The sequence below is a fragment of the Phyllobates terribilis genome, unplaced genomic scaffold, assembly GCF_046119375.1.
Source record: "Phyllobates terribilis strain yellow unplaced genomic scaffold, ASM4611937v1 Scaffold_5__5_contigs__length_657084704, whole genome shotgun sequence".
Taxonomy (NCBI): Eukaryota; Metazoa; Chordata; class Amphibia; order Anura; family Dendrobatidae; genus Phyllobates; species Phyllobates terribilis.
In genome coordinates this window covers 414,937,933-414,961,042 of record NW_027362765.1, presented here as the reverse complement: position 1 = coordinate 414,961,042, position 23,110 = coordinate 414,937,933, and the positions used below count along the sequence as shown (strand labels likewise).

At 45.0% G+C, this 23,110-nt stretch overlaps 1 protein-coding gene across 2 annotated transcripts in view; it reads left to right on the top strand.

The window, feature by feature from the left end:
- Window positions 1–13,856, top strand: part of LOC141273394 (pregnancy zone protein-like) — a 131,349-nt gene extending 117,493 nt beyond the window's left edge. For both annotated transcript variants that reach the window (XM_073685160.1, XM_073685159.1), the window contains 6 exons: window positions 118–245; window positions 480–570; window positions 2,227–2,295; window positions 2,776–2,878; window positions 3,555–3,596; window positions 13,714–13,856. In XM_073685160.1, the coding sequence (XP_073541261.1) occupies window positions 118–245; window positions 480–570; window positions 2,227–2,295; window positions 2,776–2,878; window positions 3,555–3,596; window positions 13,714–13,736 (456 nt within the window). In that variant the 3' untranslated portion in view covers window positions 13,737–13,856. The remainder of the gene's footprint in view (window positions 1–117; window positions 246–479; window positions 571–2,226; window positions 2,296–2,775; window positions 2,879–3,554; window positions 3,597–13,713) is intronic.
- Window positions 13,857–23,110: the final 9,254 nt, after the last annotated feature.

Sequence of the window (23,110 nt, the reverse complement as noted above, 5' to 3'; positions counted from 1 at the left end):
CCGCTCCTGTTTCAGTGTAATATTGAGTAGTGTGAATTGCCTGATAAAATATTGCATATGTTCAAATACCATTGACTGATTTAATTTTTGATGGGACATTACTTCTTTATATCACAGGCGGTCTTGCGGTACAATGTCCCTCCTCCAAAAGGTCCAGCCCCCTTCTCATTAAGTGTAAAATCATCTTCACAAAGAGAATGTCTCCAAGATCCTGTGACTACATTTGAAGTTCTCATCACTGCCGCGTGAGTTATTTTTGCTTTTTTAATTTTATTACTCTTGTTCTTTTTTCATATCATGCGTGGAAATTTCTAATACTGATCAATGAGCTTACAAAGCAAAATCTTTAAAAAATGATTTCAATTTGAAAACTGCCATTCTCAAAGCTGTCAATATTCTTCTTACTTTGGCCAATATGGAATGCAACATATAACAAATATATTGATTTATACATCATGTCTTTGTTTTTATTTTCGCAGATATACTGGTACCCGAGAGAAATCCAACATGGCCGTCATAGAAGTCAATATGTTATCTGGATACATTCCAGTAAAAAACACCATAAAAAAAGTAAGTTACTGGAATCCGTTCTTCTGCAGTAGGAAATAAATTGTTGCACTGTAGTATAGAGATGACTTGGAATCTATTCTTTGTGAACATTTTTACATGTACTAAAATCAGGGCATTCAAAGTATGACTGTGAGAACCAGAGGAGCAACTATATGGAGAGCCCAAGTTGCAACCATAACCCTAGCCCAAAAGGACCCTAGCATCCTAAGAAACCAGTATTATAAATGGCACACAATAGGTGGGTAACCGTGTTACAGCTTTAACACTGGGACCCCAAGAGCTTCTAATGACACCCCTGGTGAGAGCTCTGAGCTTTAACAGAATACGGGAAAGAAAATTAAAATCACAGAATCATTTCTCCTTAGTTTAAAGACAATCATAGTAAGTCCGTAAGACTTAAAGGGAACTGGTCACCGGGTTTTTTCTATATAAACTGTATCTACCACCCTTGTGCTGTCTTCACTAGTACTTTCTAAGATCAGAGCTCCCTGCATACCTAAAATAATCACATTTTTAATTGTTCCACACCATATGCTAATCAGCACCAAGCGGTTTGATGGATGTCTTCAGACTGTGCTTGGTGCCTCCTCTTTCTTTTTAACTTTTTTAATGGCCTTTGGCTTTATCTCAAGCCATGGTGACTTGATGGAAAAACGATCTGTAGGGAGATCAATCTTGATAGGTCCACCAGGGTCTTCTACACACATTATCTTGATAGTATCAAGTCATTTGGTTGCTGGTCTTCCTCTTCATCTTATTCCTTCTATTCTTCTGACCATGATGTCCTTCTCCAGTGATTGCTCTCTTTGTATGATGTGTCTAAAGTTTGCAAGTTGTAGTTTGGTGATTCTTTCTTCTAATGACAGGTCTGTCTTGAACTGGCTTAATAGGCACCACTTGCCCTCTTTCAATTGACATCTCTCCCGCTTTGATTGACATAGCTAATGTCATTCACCCAGCCTATTGCACACACGCCTCTCTTGATCCCTGCTGTGTAAGCATCTACTCGTAGATGAGGTAGGAGAGATGTGCTACGTAAATCAAGGCTGGAGAGATGGAAGTATAAAGTGGGCAGAAGCTCACAGACTTTGTGTGATTGAGCAGGTATCGTGTAAGTGACAATGAGGCAGGAGGAATGATGGCTTGGACTGGAATGTGTCATGCCATTCTATATCAGGCTGGAAATTCAGTTCTTGTTTGATAGCCAAGGACTGCAAAGACTTTGATATGTGTGATGGGTTCTCATCTCTCAATGAGAAATTTCCTCCAGTCTAGAGATTTGGTTGTCATTGTTGATGAATAAAGGGGATTTTTTTGTGATTTCAAGTGAAGTTGGATTAGAGAGCAGGCCGCTAGTAAGGCATTGAGGATGATGATGTAGTGGCTCAAAGTATTGGAAGGAAATAGAAAGAAGAGGCCAATTTCAGAGAGACAAGGGAGCGAAAAATTACTGATGAAATTAAGAATTTTGAAAACTGGATGCCAAAATGTATTTAGTAGGATGCATTTCCACCAGATATGTATGAAGGTGCCCTTGAACAAGCTACCACCAGTAGAAGATTTTCTCATTTCTAAATATAATACTATATTATTTTAAGTTTGGAATTAGCTAATTTCATTGCAGTTCCAGTTCTAATGCCCATTTTTTTTCCACAGCTGGTGAAAGATAAGTTAATACAAAGAAGTGAGATCCAGACTGACTTGGTGACTTTGTACCTGGACCAGGTCTGTATCAGTCATTGTTATTACTTTCATCTTGTTATTCTGTTTATTCTATGAACATACAAAACCTAAGACAGGAAAAAAATGAAAATATACCCTGCTGTAAGTACGGTAATTAAAAAGCAATAGTACATATAAGTAACACAGGGTGCTTAGTAAATACTGTCTTGATCAAAAAAGCATAAAGGCCTTTCCACCAGCCACAAGGTGTACCTAATTGCGACAGTCCTAACCTTTACTATTAAGAGCTTACCATATGTCAAAAATGAGCTCAATGTGAGTAAGGGCCAAGCAGAACCAGTGCCCAACTATAGACAGCCAGCAATGGGAATGGCTTCATCTTCTATGATCATCTCAAACTCCTCAATGATAATTAGCCATAAATACTAATCTTTAGTAGTTTTCTTGCAAAGTGGATATCTGCTTCTATGGATTATTCTCATGACTTTCAGATTCACTGAGGTTTTTATTTTCGTCTTATAGATTGATCACAATCCAATCACACTCTCCTTCATGGTGGAACAGGACATTGTGGTGAAGGACCTAAAACCGGCTACAGCAAAAGTCTATGATTACTATGAGACTGGTACATCTTTTTTTTTTCATAGATGCTAAATTATAGCTATTTCTATACATTTCTATATTCTTTTATTATAATTCCTGAGCTAGTGCTGTATTTGCATTCTTGGATAGGCTTTCTTTTAGATCAATCTTAGATGGACCTGAGTCTGTTTAACTTTATTATATGATTGTTATTAGAAAGTTTTTATCCTCTTAATATATTGCAATCATATTATATAGCACTGTGTACTTACAATTGCTCATTTTGCCCTTATACCCAGTTAATTATTCTCTTTTTTTTATTAGGTCTATAAAATCAAGTGATTATAAACAGATTAGCTAAATTCTTCTAAATTCTAACCAGAAATCTCTTTTTTCCTGCATTTATCATCCCGCTCTTCACCTCCTGACCCAGCTGCTCCATTCTTACCCCTGCCAGGGACTTTTGCAGTGACTCATGCAGGGAAAATTGACCTCCTGTTTCTACCTAGAGCTTAGAAGGATTCAGCTAGTCAGTTTTTATTCACGTGATGTCATAGACCTAATGGAAAAGAGAATAATTAGCTGGGTAGAAGAGCGAAATGAGCAATTGTAAGTACAGAGTGCCATATAATATGATGACTGTAATATATTGAGAGAATAATTTTTTATAGGAGTGTTTCTTTAATACTACATTATAATGCTGCTACTTTATCTTCCAGATGAACATGCGAATGTAGACTACAACCATCCTTGCAGTAATGGTAAGTGAACACATACTTATAAACGCTCTGTTCTACAGGTTCTCTATGTCTACATAAAATTGCAATTTTTACTTCTCTTCCCTATTTCTCAGACTATAAGGAGTCTTGGCTAAATACACTACATAAATGTCCGATAGGGTTTAGACAATCTCCCAAAATTTGTTTTGGCCAGATTCATTTGATTCAGTCTGAATAAAATCAGTTTGAATCAAAAGTGAATTCCTGCTACGAAAAGACATTTATTCTTTCATGTCTCTCTGGACCCCCAAGCATTGGAGGGGAGAGAAGGGGGGTTTAAAAAAAACACATTATACTCACCTGTCCTAGAGACTCACCTTTCCTTACACCGCCACTGCTTCTGCAGATCTGAGGTCTATGATTGGTCCCACGTGGTCATGTGGTGAGTATGCAAGTCTTTGACATTAGTGATGTACATCAACAGCTTCTATTTTGTGGGGCCAATCACGCACCTCAGTGCCAGAGGAACCAAAGACTAATCTGGAGGACAGGGAAGTTGGGGGACAGAATCCAAAATTTGGGGTAAATTTATAAAAAATTTGGTTTTGGATGGATTCAGTTACAGATTCCCACAATCTATGGTTGGATCAGCAAATAATGGAATGTATATAAAGTTGGATATAAATCCCCATTAGCAGCTGTTGGTTACAGGTTCACTAAATTGTAACCAAATGTTAGGTATACCCACAATGCAATGTATAGTACAAGAGATCAGTTGATCTCAGCTTCAAGTCCCCTAAGGGGACTAACAAATACAGCTAAAAATGAAAAAAATTGTTTGAAAAATGTGAAAAAAAAATAAAGTTCAAATAACCCCCCTTTTGCCCCATTAAAAATAAAACATTTAAAAAATATATATATATTTGATATTGCTGTGGTTTGTAAAAGTCCGATGCATCAAAATATAACATAAATTATTTGATTGATAAACGGCGTAACGAGAAAGTACATATTTTGGCCGCTACAACATTACAATAAAATGCAATAAGAGACAATCAAAATATTGCATCCAACCCAAAATGGTATCAGTAAAAACATCCGCTCAGAGCTCAAAAAATAAGACCTCACATAGCCCTCTATCCCAAAAAAGGAAAACATGGGTCTCGGAAAATGGTGAGACAAGAAAGTTTTTTTTTATTTTTTACAAATTCTGAATTTTTTCCACCACCTAAATAAAAAAAAGCTATTCATGTTTAGTATCTTTATATTCGTACTGATCTGTAGAATAAATATTGCAAGATCAGTTTTATCACATAGTGAACATTGTAAATAAAAAACCCAAACAACAATTGTGAAATTACACTTTTTTCGCAATTTTAATGCACTTGGAATATTTTTCTCACTTTTCTGTGCATTACATGATAAAATGAATAGTGTCATTCTAAAGTACAACTCATCCCGCAATAAACAAGCTCTCATACGGCTATGTGTATAGAAAAATGCTGTGGCTCTTGGAAGAAGGGGAAGAAAAATGGAAATTGGCCGCGTTGTGAAGGGTTTAAAACTAGTGTTGAGCATTCCGATACTGTAATATCGGGTATCGGCCGATATTCGCGGTATCGGAATTCCGATACTTAATTCCGATACTTTGACAATATCGGATACCGGAATCGGAAGTTCCCATAATGCCTGTGCTCTGCAGTGTCTCTGAAGGATGACAAGCTGGATGGCAGCGCTCAGCTGAGATCCAGCCTGTCATCAGAATGCCATCCCAGCGTGGGAGAATTCTCCTGATTGTTTAAAAGCCGGCGGGCGGTAAAAAGCCGCCGGCTTTTAAACAATCACACAGCCCCATACTGCTTCCCCGCAGCCTCCCACCCCGATCCTCCGCTCCCCTCGCCACCTCCCATCCCGATCGTAAGCTAGGACCGGGCGGGGAGCGCAGCACCAAGGAGCGAAGGACCCGGGCGGGGAAGCCGGCAATGAAAAGACTTCACCGCCGGCTTTCCCGTTCTGTGCTGCGCTTTCCCGCCGGTTATTTCAAATGAACAGCTGAGGTATCAGGTGATGCCGATCAGCTGTTCATTTGAAGTCGCCACGGTGCCCTCAGAGGGTTCATGTGAGTTCATGCTTGACTGCATGAACTCACATGAACTTTCCCACGGCCGCACAGGTCAGCCTCACCTCCCAGACCATCAGCCCGTCATGATTAGTGTGTGTGCGGGTGTGTGTGCGGGGTGTGTGTGCGGGGTGTGTGTGCGGGGTGTGTGTGCGATGTGTGCGGGTGTGCGCGGTGTCTGTGCGATGTCTGCGGGTGTGTGCGGGTGTGCGCTGTGTCTGTGCGATGTGTGCGGGTGTGCGCGGTGTCTGTGCGATGTCTGCGAGTGTGTGCGGGTGTGCGCGGTGTCTGTGCGATGTCTGCGGGTGTGTGCGGGTGTGCGCTGTGTCTGTGCGATGTGTGTGGGTGTGCGCGGTGTCTGTGCGATGTCTGCGAGTGTGTGCGGGTGTGCGCTGTGTCTGTGCGATGTGTGCGGGTGTGTGCGTGCAGGCAGACATAGGCCGATGTGACACTACTACTCCCATCGGCCTATGTCTGTCCCCCGTCCACTCGTGCCAGCAGGATCAGCTCGATGGGAGCAGTAGTTCCCATCAGCCTGATCCTGCTATATAAATTGCCCTACTGTGTCCCCAATAAATTTTAAATACATGTCATTGGTGGCCAGTGGTTACCTACAATAAATTAGTTCATACATTACCTGTCCCCGCCGATCGCCACCTAAAATAAAGTAAAAAATAAAAAACTACACCTATACTCACCTAGACACCTAATTCCCCGAAGCCATCGATCTCCTGTAATAAAATATAAAATAATAAACCACAACCTTATCCTTACCCCTCCGTAGTAGTCCACGAGTGTCCCACGATGATCTCCAGTTCAGAGCAGCCACATAGAATGTGACCGCTCTGAACCGCGGCCGCCGCTAGAATGACGGGGCCGTAAGGGTTCACCGGAGTTCAGGCAGCGCTGCTCCGGTTAGCTCCTTTACGGCCCTGCTGTATCGTGAGAAATTCCCACGATACAGCAGTGCCGTAAAGGGGGTCTCCGGAGCTGCGCTGACTGAATGCACTCCGGTGACCTCAGTCAGTGGCTCCCACTGCCGGGAGCGGACGTGTTCCCGGCAGCGTGAGCTTACAGCAGCCATGACAGCTGTCACCATCTCCAGATGTGACAGCTGTGCATGGGAGATCAGCGCAGGAACGTGGACAGGTAACTATTATTTTTAGTAAACTAAGAATTAAATAAAATTGTGTGTTTTATTTCAAATAAATTATTTTTTTCTGGGTGTAGTGTGTTTTTTCTTTTTAACACTTTGTAGGTTAGTAATGGGGGTGTCTTATAGACGCCCATCATTACTAACCTGGGCTTCATGGCAGCTGGCTCTGACATGAACCCCAGCCCTATTACCCCCTGCTACCGCACCAGGGCAGCGTGGAAGAGTGAGGCTAAGTGCCAGAATTGGCGCATCCTATGGATGCGCCATTTCTGGGGCGGCTGACGGCTGGTGTTTCTAGCCTGGGAGGGGGCCATTATTCATGGCACCCTTCCTGGGCTATTAATATCAGCCCCCAGCTGTCTGCCTAGCCTTTGCTAGCTATTAAAATAGGGGGGACCCCACGTCATTTTTTTGGGGGGGGGTCCCCCATTTTAATAGCTAGTAAAGGCTAGGTATTCAGCTAGGGGCTGATATTAGTAGCCTGGGAAGCTCCGTGGGTATTACCCCCTTCCCAGGCTTCAAACATCTGCCCCAGCCGTCTGCTTAACCTCCGCTAGAGACTAAAATTATGGGGGATCCCACGTCATTTTTTTTTTAAATAAATCCTTTATTTTAACACTAAATGACATTTGAGGAGTTAATAAAGATGCAGTCCCTAAATTATTATTTATTTTTTAATAAATTTTTCCCAAAACTTTTGACGTGGGCTTCGCCATATTTTTGTATGCCAGCCAGGTACAGCATCCAGCTTCTATGAACGCGCCATTTTCCGGGGCGGCTGCGGACTGCAATTTTCAGCGGGGGGGGGGGGGCAGAAAGCTTGGGCCTCCCTGCGCTGCAGTTTCCATCCCCCAGCTGCCTAGTTGTACCTGGCTGGACACAAAAATAGGGAGAAGCTCCACGTTTTTTTTTTTTTTAATTATTTCATGAAATTCATGGAATAATTAAGAAAAAAAGGGCTTCCCTATATTGTTGTGTACAACCAGGTACAAATAGGCAGCTGGTGGTTGGGGGCAGCCCGTTCCTGCCTGCTGTACCTGACTGGACACAAATATAGGGCGAAGCCCCACGTCAATTTTTTTTAATTATTTCAGGAAATTCATGAAATAATTAAAAAAAAATTATGTGGGGCTTCGCCCTATATTTGTGTCCAGTCAGGTACAGCAGGCAGGAACGGGCTGCCCCCAAACACCAGCTGCCTATTTGTACCTAGCCGGACACAACAATATAGGGAAGCCCTTTTTTTCTTAATTATTCCATGAATTTCATGAAATAATTAAAAAAAAAAAATACGTGGGGCTTCGCCCTATTTTTGTGTCCAGCCAGGTACAACAAGGCAGCTGGGGGCTGGAATCCGCAGCGCAGGGAGGCCCAAGCTTTCTGGGCCCCACCCGCTGCAAATTGCAGTCCGCAGCCGCCCCGGAAAATGGCGCGTTCATAGAAGCGCCATCTTCTGGCGCTGTACCCAACTCATCCAGGGCCCTGGTGCGGTGGCTCACTGGGTAATAAAGGGGTTAAGGCCAGCTTGGCATTATCAGCTGGCCCTAAGCCCGAAATTCATGGGGTCACGCCAATATTAGACATGACCGCCATGAATTTCTAGTAAAGTATTTAAAAAAAACACAAACACCCAGAAAAAAAGTCCTTTAATTGAAATAAAGACACAATTCTTTATTGTTCTAAATTAAACCATACTTACCATCACGCCCATTCCAGCTGAAGCCAACGATCTCCTGCAATAAAAGAAAAATAATAAAGCAACCTCATCCTTACCTTTCCATGGTTCCCACGACAGCTTCAGCTCTGCTACATCGAGATGACAGGCTGGACCGCAGCAGAACGCTGCCATCCAGCTTGTCATCCCCCAGACACTGAGAAGCGCAGGCATGCTTGCGCTCCTCAGTGTCTGGCTGTGACGGCATAAAGATGAGCCGAGGTCATGTTCAATGAACTCAGCTCACCTCATGCACGTCACTGACAGCGTGGGAAAATTCTCCTGCACTCAGCGCTTCAGCGTGAGAATTTTCCCACGCTGTCAGTGACGTGCATGAGGTCAGCTGAGTTCATTGGACATGACCTCACCTCATGTATGTCACTGACAGCGTGGGAGAAGTCACACGCTGAAGCGCTGACTGCAGGAGAATTTTCCCACGCTGTCAGTGACGTGCATGAGGTGAGCTGAGTTCATTGAACATGACCTCGGCTCATCTTTATGCCGTCACAGCCAGACACTGAGGAGCGCAAGCATGCCTGCGCTTCTCAGTGTCTGCGGGATGACAGGCTGGATGGCAGCGTTCTGCTGCGGTCCAGCCTGTCATCTCGATGTAGCAGAGCTGAAGCTGTCGTGGGAACCATGGAAAGGTAAGGATGATGTTGGTTTATTATTTTATTTTTATTACAGGAGATCGTTGGCTTCAGCTGGAATGGGCGTGACTGTAAGTATGGTTTAATTTAGAACAATAAAGAATTGTGTCTTTATTTCAATTAAAGGACTTTTTTTCTGGGTGTTTGTGTTTTTTTTTAAATACTTTACTAGAAATTCATGGCGGTCATGTCTAATATTGGCGTGACCCCATGAATTTCGGGCTTAGGGCCAGCTGATAATGCCAAGCTGGCCTTAACCCCTTTATTACCCAGTGAGCCACCACACCAGGGCCCTGGATGAGTTGGGTACAGCGCCAGAAGATGGCGCTTCTATGAACGCGCCATTTTCCGGGGCGGCTGCGGACTGCAATTTGCAGCGGGTGGGGCCCAGAAAGCTTGGGCCTCCCTGCGCTGCGGATTCCAGCCCCCAGCTGCCTAGTTGTACCTGGCTGGACACAAAAATAGGGCGAAGCCCCACGTATTTTTTTTTTAAATTATTTCATGAAATTCATGGAATAATTAAGAAAAAAAGGGCTTCCCTATATTGTTGTGTCCGGCTAGGTACAAATAGCCAGCTGGTGGTTGGGGGCAGCCCGTTCCTGCCTGCTGTACCTGACTGGACACAAATACAGGGCGAAGCCCCACATCAATTTTTTTTAATTATTTCATGAATTTCCTGAAATGATTTAAAAAAAATTGACGTGGGGCTTCGCACTATATTTGTGTCCAGTCAGGTGCAGCAGGCAGGAACGGGCTGCCCCCAACCACCAGCTGCCTATTTGTACCTGGCCGGACACAACAATATAGGGAAGCCCTTTTTTAAAAAAATTATTTCATGAAATAATTAAAAAAAAATTGACGTGGGGCTTCGCACTATATTTGTGTCCAGCCAGGTACAGCAGGCAGGAATGGGCTGCCCCCAACCACCAGCTGCCTATTTGTACCTGGTTGGACACAACAATATAGGGAAGCCCTTTTTTTCTTAATTATTCCATGAATTTCATGAAATAATTAAAAAAAAAAATGCGTGGGGCTTCGCCCTATTTTTGTGCCCAGCCAGGTACAACTAGGCAGCTGGGGGCTGGAATCCGCAGCGCAGGGAGGCCCAAGCTTTCTGGGCCACCCCCGCTGCAAATTGCAGTCCGCAGCCGCCCCAGAAAATGGCGCGTTCATAGAAGCGCCATCTTCTGGCGCTGTACCCAACTCATCCAGGGCCCTGGTGCGGTGGCTCACTGGGTAATAAAGGGGTTAAGGCCAGCTTGGCATTATCAGCTGGCCCTAAGCCCGAAATTCATGGGGTCACGCCAATATTAGACATGACCACCATGAATTTCTAGTAAAGTATTTAAAAAAACACAACACCCAGAATAAAGTCCTTTAATTGAAATAAACACACAATTCTTTATTGTTCTAAATTAAACCATACTTACCATCACGCCCATTCCAGCTGAAGCCAACGATCTCCTGCAATAAAAGAAAAATAATAAAGCAACATCATCCTTACCTTTCCATGGTACCCACGACAGCTTCAGCTCTGCTACATCGAGATGACAGGCTGGACCGCAGCAGAACGCTGCCATTCAGCCTGTCATCCCGAAGACACTGAGAAGCGCAGGCATGCTTGCGCTCCTCAGTGTCTGGCTGTGACGGCATGAAGATGAGCCGAGGTCATGTCCAATGAACTCAGCTCACCTCATGCACGTCACTGACAGCGTGGGAAAATTCTCCTGCACTCAGCACTTCAGCGTGAGAATTTTCCCACGCTGTCAGTGACGTGCATGAGGTGAGCTGAGTTCATTGGACATGAGCTCACCTCATGCATGTCACTGACAGCGTGGGAAAATTCTCCTGCACTCAGCGCTTCAGCGTGAGAATTTTCCCACGCTGTCAGTGACGTGCATGAGGTGAGCTGAGTTCATTGGACATGAACTCGGCTCATCTGGATGACATCACAGAGAGACACTGAGGAGCGCAAGCACGCCTGCGCTTCTCAGTGTCTGCGGGATGACAGGCTGGATGGCAGCGTTCTGCTGCGGTCCAGCCTGTCATCTCGATGTAGCAGAGCTGAAGCTGTCGTGGGAACCATGGAAAGGTAAGGATGAGGTTGCTTTATTATTTTTCTTTTATTGCAGGAGATCGTTGGCTTCAGCTGGAATGGGCGTGCCAGTAAGTATGGTTTAATTTAGAACAATAAAGAATTGTGTGTTTATTTCAATTAGAGGACTTTATTCTGGGTGTTTGTGTTTTTCTTTAACTTTGACTATGGGGTTAGTAATGGGGGTGTCTTATAGACGCCTCTCCATTACTAACCTGGGCTTGATGTCAGCTGGCATTATAAGCTGACATCAACCCCAGCCCTATTACCCCCTGCCACCACACCAGGGCAGCGTGGAAGAGCGAGGCTAAGTGCCAGAATTGGCGCATCCTATGGATGCGCCATTTCTGGGGCGGCTGACGGCTGGTGTTTCTAGCCTGGGAGGGGGCCAATATTCATGGCACCCTTCCTGGGCTATTAAAATCAGCCCCCAGCTGTCTGCCTAGCCTTTGCTAGCTATTAAATTAGGGGGGACCCCACGTTATTTTTTTTGGGGGGTTCCCCCATTTTAATAGCTAGTAAAGGCTAGCTATTCAGCTGGGGGCTGATATTAGTAGCCTGGGAAGCTCCGTGGGTATTACCCCCTTCCCAGGCTTCAAACATCTGCCCCAGCCGTCTGCTTAACCTCCGCTAGAGCCTAAAATTACGGGGAACCCCACGCCAATTTTTTTTTTAAATAAATCCTTTATTTTAACACTAAATGACAAGTACAGTAATCAACACTGTCACTGTGCTTCTTATATGTGTGACTGACATGTTTCTATCTATCTAATCTATGTGTGATTCTCTATTCTTTCTATTCTAAATTGTCGGGTACAGATGCTGAATTGCCGGCCGGCTTTTTTAAAGAGACGGTGCACGAAAACACTAATATTTTTTTAAATAAATCCTTTACACTATATGACAAGTACAGTAACCAACACTGTCACTGTACTTCATATATGTGTGACTGACATGTTTCTATCTATCTAATCTATGTGTGAAGCTCTATTCTGTCTGTTATAAATTGTCGAGTACCGATGCTGAATTGCCGCCCGGCTTTTTTAAAGAGACGGTGCACGAAAACACTAATATTTTTTAAAATAAATCCTTTACACTAAATGACAAGTACAGTAAGCAACACTGTCACTGTACTTCTTATATATGTGACTGACATGGTTCTATCTATCTAATCTATGTGTTATTCTCTATTCTTTCTATTCTAAATTGTCGGGTACAGATGCTGAATTGCCGGCCGGCTTTCTTAAAGAGACGGTGCACGAAAACACTAATATTTTTTTAAATAAATCCTTTACACTAAATGACAAGTACAGTAATCAACACTGTCACTGTACTTCATATATATGTGACTGACATGTTTCTATCTATCTAATCTATGTGTGATTCTCTATTCTTTCTATTCTAAATTGTCGGGTACAGATGCTGAATTGCCGGCCGGCTTTCTTAAAGAGACGGTGCACGAAAACACTAATATTTTTTAAAATAAATCCTTTACACTAAATGACAAGTACAGTAAGCAACACTGTCACAGTACTTCATATATATGTGACTGACATGTTTCTATCTATCTAATCTATGTGTGAAGCTCTATTCTTTCTGTTGTAAATTGTCGGGTACTGGTGTATGCCGCTGATGAATTGCCGGCTCTTCATGTCATTCTACATTATTCTTAGTTGTTTTACTTCATGTAGAATTAACCTACAAGGAAAGAAAGGGTTTATTTTCATTCCGATATTTGTGTCCCATTGACTTGCATTGGTTTCCGGTATCGGAATCGGCGATATCCGATACTTTTTGGGTATCGGCCCGATCCAATCCGATACGATATTTCCTGATATCGGAAGGTATCGCTCAACACTATTTAAAACCCATCTCAGCATTACAGATGAAAAGCCACGTTCATACCGAAAATCTAGTCTAAAGAGAGCTGGGAAATATTGTCATTTAGTGAGTTTTGTTTCACTGATACTGTCAAAACATGTGAGACAAAAACCTAAGTGAAATATACACTCCTTTAAACACTTTTCCCTGAAAAAAAAAATTGCAGCATGCTCTCAATTTACATCCGATATTCAGTCGCACTCGGCCATGCAAGTTATTGAGTCCGTGGGAAAAAATCGGACTGCACTCGTATGACATCTGAGTGCAGTCTGACTTTCACGGACTGGCAGAATGGAGAAGATGGAGAATTTTTTTTTCCATCTTCTCATCTGAGACAATTGGAACACACTATGCTGACACTCTGATTAAACTCTGATCAGAGTGTGATTGTCATAATCATCCCGATTCTCTCTGATGAGTGAAAGTACTGTTGTATGACCCTAGCCTAACAGTAAAACAAGTTGGGATGATGCGGTATTTTATTATATTGTGCTATTACACTAAATATTGTATAATTCATCTTCTGTTATTTCTTTGCCTACAGATAAATCAGGAAATTCAAGATGAGACCGGGCTGCTCGATATACGGCATCAGTAACTACAACCCAGCACTGGAAACCAACAGTCTGATAATACTAATAACAAAAGTGTAATAATGACAATAAAAAGTACAAACATATTGACAAACATGTCCCATATATCGTAATTTGCTTATTCTAAGTGGCAGCTGGTTAACTGTCTAGGAGATTTCTAGGAAAAAAATAAAAGAATAAAAATGTAGTGCGTATAAAAGAAGCGTGCGGAGCTGGTTGTGTGTTGTATTGCAACGCAGTCCCATTCAAGTAAATATATCTTTTTCATATCTTTATCCTTTACACATTTAAGCATTAAATGTTAAAAAATTCAAAAGACCAATGAAACAAAGCTAAAGAGATACATTAGATATAAAATACTCTCTTTCAATTAGAGTTTATAATCTCTAAAATACAGCTCTAGAAGTGTCATATGGAAGTAGAAATATTGGTAGACTAGGTTTTAGTGTCTTTTTAAAATTTGGAGAGTTTCAGAAGAGAAAGGAAGCACAAGAGAAGTCTTATATACATGATTGTGAGAAGGTGATTAAAGTGATTGTATTCTGCTCTACAGTCATGTGTCCGGTTCGGCATCAAAAATTTGAAGAAAGGTCCTCTTTATACAACAAACTTTAATTTTCTTTATGCGCAATACACTTGGTGGCTACAGTTCACTTTACCCAGCACATTCAGCTTGGTGGTTACTAAACGTTCCTAATGGCTCTCTAGCACAACTTAAAAATTATTTAATTCTGATAAAGTCTTACTCGTCTAAGGTAAACTTCACAATCACCCAAAGTCAATGTTGCCTTCACACAGACTTCTTACGGTATATAACTTATGCCAGCGATAGGGCCTAGTTACTTGATGCAGTTTTCCCGAAATTACCAGCAATTCCTATACAATGAGAGCAAACACCACTCCATATAATGTAAAAATAACTCATTTTATTCAGATAAAGTCATAACAGCTATCATTGCAACGAGTGTTAATTTTGGAGTATAATAAAATCTTTCTTGTATAGTCTAACTCCATGGAGTTTCACTATTAGGACGACATGTCCCCCCTTTTAACTTATTTCCTAATAGCATTAGACACCAGAAAAAAGAGTTTTAGCATATAGATATCTTAATCGGCTATGTACCTGACTCGCCCAGGGGGGAAACTCAGCACCCGGGCCTACCGGAATTACTAACGGGCCGGTAATTCTTGGGATGTCATGGCAGTCGGCTCCCGGGCCCGTACCTTGGGGTCACTCTTTAAAAAGGGGTCTGTTACTCGAAGGGATGAATAACAGTTTTGTCTCGTGATGCCACCTGTGGTCCCCGGTAATGGGTACCAGCGGTGCTACAGACCTCTGGAGCAGATGTTAGGGCAGCTTGGTTGGTGCGGCTCTTCACAGGCAGAGCACAGCTCCAGGGCAGTGTAGGTGCAGATGGTGATGTTGGGCGTTGTAGTGCAGGAATGATAGCGTGGTAGAAATAACTGGCAGAAACAGTGGGGTGCAGTCATCCGAGTTTACTCACAGTTATTTAGGTTCTTCAGGTGGCACTGTACAGGTGTCAGCCTCCCACGTCGTGCTGCGTTTACCAGGCAGGGGTTCAGCACTCTCCCAAGTATTTCAAGAGCACTTAACGGGACCCCCTTTCTGTATGTTCCTTTCTTAGCCGACTTCCCGCGCTGGGTCTTCTCCCTCCTGCCCTGCGCCCCGCCACACAAAGTCCTGATCGGGTACCTTGAGATCCCTCTGGGCAACTTGAAGTTCCCGGACCTGACTTGGTGCCCTTCACGGCGGTTTAGGTGAGGTTGTGGCAACTGCACCATGAAAGTGCCGAAGCCTCCTGTTTTCTAGCTGAGACATGAAGTAACTCGGCTAGTCCAGGGACCGGTTCCCTTCTTGCGACCTGATCCCTCTGACACTTGGCAGATTCGGGCGTACGGCTGCCGTCCTGCACTCACCGTACCCCCTGGGATCCCTTCTGTTACTGGAGCCTTTCTCCTCTGCTCCCCTCTCACTCCTGGGCCTCTCTTACTGGGCCCCACTCTAGAGCAGAGCTCCTGAAGAGACTCTGCTCCTCTCCTCCTCTCTCTCACTGAATCCACTTCTGACTAGAGATGAGCGGTGTTCGAATCAAACTGTTCGCCAATCTCAAATTCGAGCTGTTTTGGGCGGTGTTCGAGCCGTTCAACGAACCCGAACGATTTGAAAAAAATCCAGCTGTTCAAGGTTATGTTCGATAACTGTTCGTGCACCCAAATCGTAACTGGATTTTTTCACAGTAATGCTGATAATCAATGTTAATACACAGTTTGAGTGTACAGCGGGGCGGGGGGGAGGGGCAGGGGATGGATCTCTGCAGAAATAATGAAGATCTCCATTTTTTTTTCTCTTTCCCGCATTTACAGTGGGGAGGTGCAGTCTGTCAGCTTATCAGCAGCTCACACACGCAGCGAAGTGCTTTTTTTCAAACATACAAGGGCATGTGTCATAGGCTTTGTATGTCACATGTCCTTGCCCTATAAGACCCAGCCATTTTCCCCGTCGCCACCATTTTCTCACTGCTGCAGCTGAGTGTTAGACGGCACTGCTGCTGCTGTTAGCGCTATATTGTGTAACTGAATTGCAAGCAAATTTTCTCTTAAATAGAAAGGTTTAGGGAGTAGGGACTAGTTTGTAATTGCAGCCCTTTTGAGGGCTAGGTTACAGTAGTTCCTAGCACTTTTAGCAGGCAGGTCTGTGCTCTTAAAACGACAGATACTGTAGCTTGGGAGTAGTGACTAGTTGTAATTCCAGCCCTTTTGAGGGCTAGGTTACATCAGTTCCTATCACTTTTTGTCTGGCATGTCTGTTTTAGTCTTGTGCAAGTGTTTTTCACAGCATTTGGCTAAATCTAGCTAAGCAAATCCTTTTGGGCCTCTTGCAGTGTGTGTTAGTCAGTGGAGTAGCCTATCTGTGTTGCAAGCTACACCACCTGTGTATGTAATACAATTTTTTTACTGCACCTAGCCAAGTAAAACCTTTTGGGCCTGTAGCAGTGTGTGGTACTCAATCTATTAGGCCATCTATACCAAGCTCCACCAGCTTTGAAATTAATAATAATTTTTAGCTGCATGTAGCCCGGAAAATAATTTTGGGCTTAGTAGCAGTGTGTGGCACTCATTGTATTAGGCCATCTATACCAAGCTCCACCAGCTTTGAAATTAATAATAATTTTTAGCTGCATCTTGCCTGTAAAATAATTTTGGGCATATTAGCAGTGTGTGGTACTCAATCTATTAGGCCATCTATACCAAGCTCCACCAGCTTTCAAATTACTAATAATTTTTAGCTGCATCTTGCCTGTAAAATAATTTGGGGCATAGTAATAGTGTGTGGTACTCATGGTATTAGGCCATCTATACCAAGCTCCACCAGCTTTGAAATTAATAATAATTTTTAGCTGCATCTTGCCTGTAAAATAATTTTGGGCATATTAGCAGTGTGTGGTACTCATTCTATTAGGCCATCTATACCAAGCTCCACCAGCTTTCAAATTACTAATAATTTTTAGCTGCATCTTGTCTGGAAAATAATTTTGGGCATAGTAGTAGTGTGTGGTACTCATTCTATTAGGCCATCTATACTAAGCTCCACCAGATTTCAAATTACTAATAATTTTTAGCAGCATCTTGCCTGGAAAATAATTTTGGGCATAGTAGTAGTGTGTTGTACTCATTCTATTAGGTCATCTATACCAAGCTCCATCAGCTTTGAAATTAATAATAATTTTTAGCTGCATCTAGCCCGAAAAATAATTTTTCTTCCCAATAGTGGTAGCAATAGAAATATGGGGCATGCGCCTGGCTAACAAAAATATACGCTTCATAACAAAAACACCAGCCTAGCGCACTGCATTAATAAGATAGCATCATCGTCTCTCCCAGTGCTAGGCCTACTATGCCGGCTAGCATTCCTGTGCGTAAAACACAATGTGTGGGTCCGCGTTAGCCATGATGCTGAGGGGTCTAAAGCTGCTACTAACGCTTTATCACAATTCAATTGGCAGATTTTCACAGAGCTCCTCCCGAATGCCCACCCATTGGGCAACAGTTGCCCACCCTCCCTATTGGATCTAGTGGCGTATAGTTGATGCCATTAATCAGAGCGTCAGTTGCCCCGTCGACGTGGCAAGCATACGGTGAGGCATGGGAAGAGTGGACACGACTAGTAGCAGGCAGACGGGTTGACCAATGTGAACAAGGCAGATTACAAGTCAACATAGAATTTCTCCACCAGCTAATGATGAGGGGCTTATCAGGGGCGTCAGCGCAGCAGTGTCTGACCGAAGTAGCATTTCACTTCCAACTACTGAATTGGGGAGATGTGACAAAGTGATTCATCATCAGACAATCCATAAAAGGGTGGAAAAGGGGTCAGCCAAGTCAGGAGTGTAGACGTTCCGTCCCGTGTCACTAAAACTGATATCTCACATCATATCCCTAACACCATTAACATGACACTCACAATTTGAAGCAACACTACTGTCTACTGCATTTGCAATCTCCTTCTTTGGGGCGCTATGCATAAGCGAATTAGTCCCTCAATCCAAAATTACCACCAGTGGAGGCTTATTACACCAGGACGTAGTCATAGCCAATAACGCAATACATCTACGCATACGCCAATCGAAAATGGTTCCAGCGGGCAGGGGCACTTGGGTACTTCTACAACCCACAAACGGTACACTGAGTCGGGTAACAATAGTAAAAACATATACAACCATCAGATCACAAAGTAATTTCTTCCTATCACACATTGATGGAATGCCATTATCAAGATACCAGTTCCAAGCTATATTTTGTAACGGGTCTGGGAGGTGGAACCACAGAGCAACTATACAAAGAGGCAGTCCTTGTAAGGAAGCGGGTGACACCCAGGGAAGGCAGGCAGGCAGACACGACTAGTGACGGGGACAGTCTCTGGGTAAGAGGGCAGAAGGTCACGGCAAGTGACGGGGACAGTCTCTGGGTAAGAGGGCAGAAGGTCACGGCAAGTGACGGGGACAGTCTCTGGGTAAGAGGGCAGTAGGTGACGGCAAGTGACGGGGACAGTCTCTGGGTAAGAGGGCAGGAGGTCACGGCTAGTGATGGCTAAGCCTCCAGGTAAGCTAGCAGGCAGGTAGCTGGTGGATGCTCCCAGGTGAGCGGGCGAGAGTCTCCGGACAAGCGGGTGGTCACAGCAAGTGACGGCTGAGCCTCCAGGTAGGCTAGCAGGCAGGTAGCAGGTGGACACTCCCAGGTGAGCGGGCGAGAGTCTCTGGACAAGCGGGTGGTCACAGCAAGTGACGGCTGAGCCTCCAGGTAGGCAAGCAGGCAGGTAGCAGGTGGACGCTCCCAGGTGAGCGGGTAAGAGTCTCTGGATGGGCAGGTGGTCACAGCACGTGACGGCAGAGCCTCCAGGTAGGCTAGCAGGCAGGTAGCAGGTGAGCGCTCCCAGGTGAGTGGGCAAGAGTCACTGGACGGGCAGGTGGTCACAGCACGTGACGGCAGAGCCTCCAGGTAGGCTAGCAGGCAGGTAGCAGGTGAGCGCTCCCAGGTGAGCGGGCAGACGGATCCATAGACAGACTGGCAGGGCTGGTAGGCAGACTGTCGGACCGCAGGAATAACAGCAGATAGACACGAGTCAGGCAGGTATCAGACAGGAAACTGGCAGGTAACTGGCAGGTAACTGGAAACGGGACCTGAGGGCTGAAGCAGAGTGATGAACTATGCTACAACATTGCTCGGGCACCTCCATTTTGGAGGAGGTGCCTTATATATGGAGAGATCCTCCAGCCATTGGCCGGGGACTCCTTAGGACGGCGCGCGTGGCCCCTTAAAGAGAGGGGGAGCGCGCGCGCGCCCTAAGCACAGTGACTGGGGAGGAGCGCGCTCTGCCAGCAGAGCGGGAGGAAGACGCCGGGCACGGAGCGGAGAGGTGAGGGGAACAGCGTCCCTGCCTAGCAGGAGGCAGGGACGCCGACGCTACATATATAATAAATGCATAACATCAGCAGGGAACCACCCCAAAGATTACGGGACACACTCATTCCGCATAGGCGCGGCCACGGAAGCAGCAAGAGCAGGACTGTCAGAAACGGAAGTTCAGAGGATAGGGAGATGGCGATCCACGTGTTTGGCGAGATACATAAGACCGGACTTGTTATCCTAACGTGGTTTGTTTCTTTTACAGGTGACACTAAGCCAACAGTGTGGGTGATAGGCCACTCGTATATATATTGAGCAGAAAAAAGGCCGAAAGTCCGCCCAGGCGGGAGGAAATTAGAGTTTCATAACACATATTTCAACTGGAGAGGTATTAGAGGCCTGCTATGGCCACAGGTACTAATGGAGGTAATCAAGGTAGGGAGAGAGGCAAGAGGTCCGGTCATCTTAGTTATACAGGCCGTAGGAAATGACCTAGGTCATCACAAGAGCGCATAACTAATTGCAATAATGAAACTAGACACTGAGCGCTTCAGAGAATTTTTCACAAAACTAACCATAGGATGGTCAGAGATTGTGCTGATAGCGGTATGGCAAGGTGCGCGAGACATCACGGCCATCGAACGGACAAGGCGGGTAATAAATATTCGGATGGCAAAATTTAGAAGAGACAGAGGCGGTGTAGTGATACAACACCGACAACTGGAAGGAGATAAAGTAGGCCTCATACGGTCCGACGGTGTTCACTTAATGGATATTGGACTGGACATATTCGTGTCAGGACTCCAGGACGGAGTGGAACAAGCGTTAAGAGTGATGGATGGGGGTAAGAGTCCTGCATACGAGTACGCAGGATCCTCCATGGCCTGGAAATAGAAACGACATGTTGGAGAGTTACACTTGTTGGCCAACTTGCCGGAGTGGAGACCCAGGGCATGCTGCAGCAAGCTGAATTATTTTAGAAATAAAATGCCTTTCTAATGGAATGAGCATAAAGAGTTAATAAAGCTGTGACCGATCCTCATCCATCCAGTTGTAAGAGTTACATTATTGTACTGTCAAGGAAAGGGGGGCGGTAGGGGGGCTGAGCGTTTGGGTTTGGTTGGGGGTCCCCACAGTCTCTCTAGGCTAGATGCATTTAAAAATTCTTATTAGATACACAGGCGGTGCAGCTTGCTTCGCAGCTGGGCTACTACGCCCAAAGTATTGCCTAGGCTAGATGCAGTTAAAAATTCTACGCTGACTAGCAGACACTGAAGCTTTGGAGCAGACCTCTGAGTAAACAGCTCTTCAGACTCAACCATCTGTGTTACCCCAAGCCATAGTGTATGTAGTTTCTTACAGTTAAAAGGGGGGGGGGGGCGACCCAACCCACCTGGAATTGACGATGCCAACGTTACGTAAAACACAGCAAGGGGACTCCAAAAAGAGTCTCCATTTTTTCCAAAAATTGTGGCACAGACACCACTTAAGTGGCATCAATTGCCCCAGAGTTGCTTAAAATGGTTGGTGAGGTGATTTTACCAAATCCTCAAGCTTTTAGTCTCCCCACGATGACACAGGGGTAGAAAAGTTCTTGCGGATCCATGATTTGTTCATCTTTATGAACGTGAGTCTGTCTACATTCTCAGTGGACAGCCGCGTGCGCTTATCTGTCAGCACACCACCAGCAGCGCTGAACACACATTCAGAGAGAACGCTGGCTGCAGGGCATGACAAGATCTCCAAGGCGTGAGTGGCGAGCTCCGGATATTTTTCCAGATTGGAATCCCAAAATGAGCAAGGGTCCAGTGACACAGTCATGGCTTCGATGTTCACTTGGAGATACTCCTGTACCATCCTCTCTAGGCGTTGACTATGTGTCAGAATTCTTGTCTCCTGTGGCCTTGCAAAGGATGGTCTAAAAAAGTGGTGAAACAATTCCACAAAATTGCTGTTACCAGCAGATACTGTGTTACTGTTACGGTTTGAGTGATGAAAACTCGACAGTCCCACGGTTTGCAAGTTAGAACTGTGAGATTCACTACGTCCACCACTGGGGTTTTGTGGAAAAGCACATGTAAGATTCTGCAACAGCCTCTGTTCATACTCCTGCATGCGTGAATCCCTTTCTATGGCAGGAATTATTTCGGCAAATTTACTTTTGTACCGGGGATCTAAAAGTGTGGCAACCCAGTAGTCGGGATTACTTTGAATTCTGACAATCCGAGGGTCATGTTGCAGGTAGTGCAGCAAGAAGGCACTCATGTGTCTTGCGCATCCAGGAGGACCAAGTCCTTGTTGTGTTGGTAGCGAGGTAAGAATCATCCTTCCTTCCTCTGCCCTCTCCCGCCAACCTCACACAACAGAAATGTGATCAAGGTCTCCCTCATCTGATGAGTCTTACTTGCCCATCGCCAGTTCGTCCTCCACTTCTTCCATTTCTTCCTCGGCTCCTGCACCTTCCTCATCAGTTTTTCTGCTACCATGCACCCTGGTTAATCCCTCTCCCCCACCCTCCCTTGCCTGCCGCCTTGGTGCTGCCAACCGTCTGGACCTTGGAGATGTTATCCCTTCCGCATTCGACCCCTCCTCTACTTCCTCCTCCTCCTCTTGTCCCACCACCTGACTCTGAATTCTGTTTAACGTGTGCTCCAGCATGTAAATCACTAGAATAGTCATGCTGATAATGGCATCGTCAGCACTAAACATCTTCGTCGCCATTTCAAAACTGTGCAGAAGGGTGTCTGGCGCCCCTGAGGGTTCAGTCACCACAGAGGTACTGCATCTCACCCAGAGGTGTGGTATCTCACCCTCAGGTAAGGAAGGAGTATGGCTCGGGACCCTAATACCTGCATCCAACGCATACCCGCAGTGGGGGTAGGGCGAGATTGTTCCTAAGGGATAGCACAGTCCCAGGTCCCTAGCTGGCGGGAGGGTCCTATGTAGTGGGTGTGGGTGGAGAAAGCAGCTTAGAGGAGCACATGACAGGAAGAGTATAAATAGGAAGCCATCTTAGAAAGAGCAAGCCAGTCAGAGGAGGAGAAGTGACAGGAGTAGAGGCTCTGCATGGGCTCTGCTCCGGAGGCGGGCCTAACCTGGGAGGCCCAGGACTGAAGAAGAGAAGAGAGGAGTGGGAGCAGGATGGCTCCAGGAACCGAAGGGACCCTTGGGGTACGGGCCGTGCAGAAGGCCACCCGTACGCCCGCTGCTACCAGGAGGTAGAGGGGTCAGTCCAGATAAGGGGAACTGGTCCCTCAACTAGTGGAGAAACAGCAAGGCTCAACTAGAAACCGGAGGCTGCAGCATTTCATGTACTGCAGGCCAAAGTCCACACCAGTCTCACTAAGAAGGTAGCCACATAGGACCCAGGGGACGGAACACACGTCGCCCGCCAAGGCCCGAGGATACCGGATAGAAGTGTCA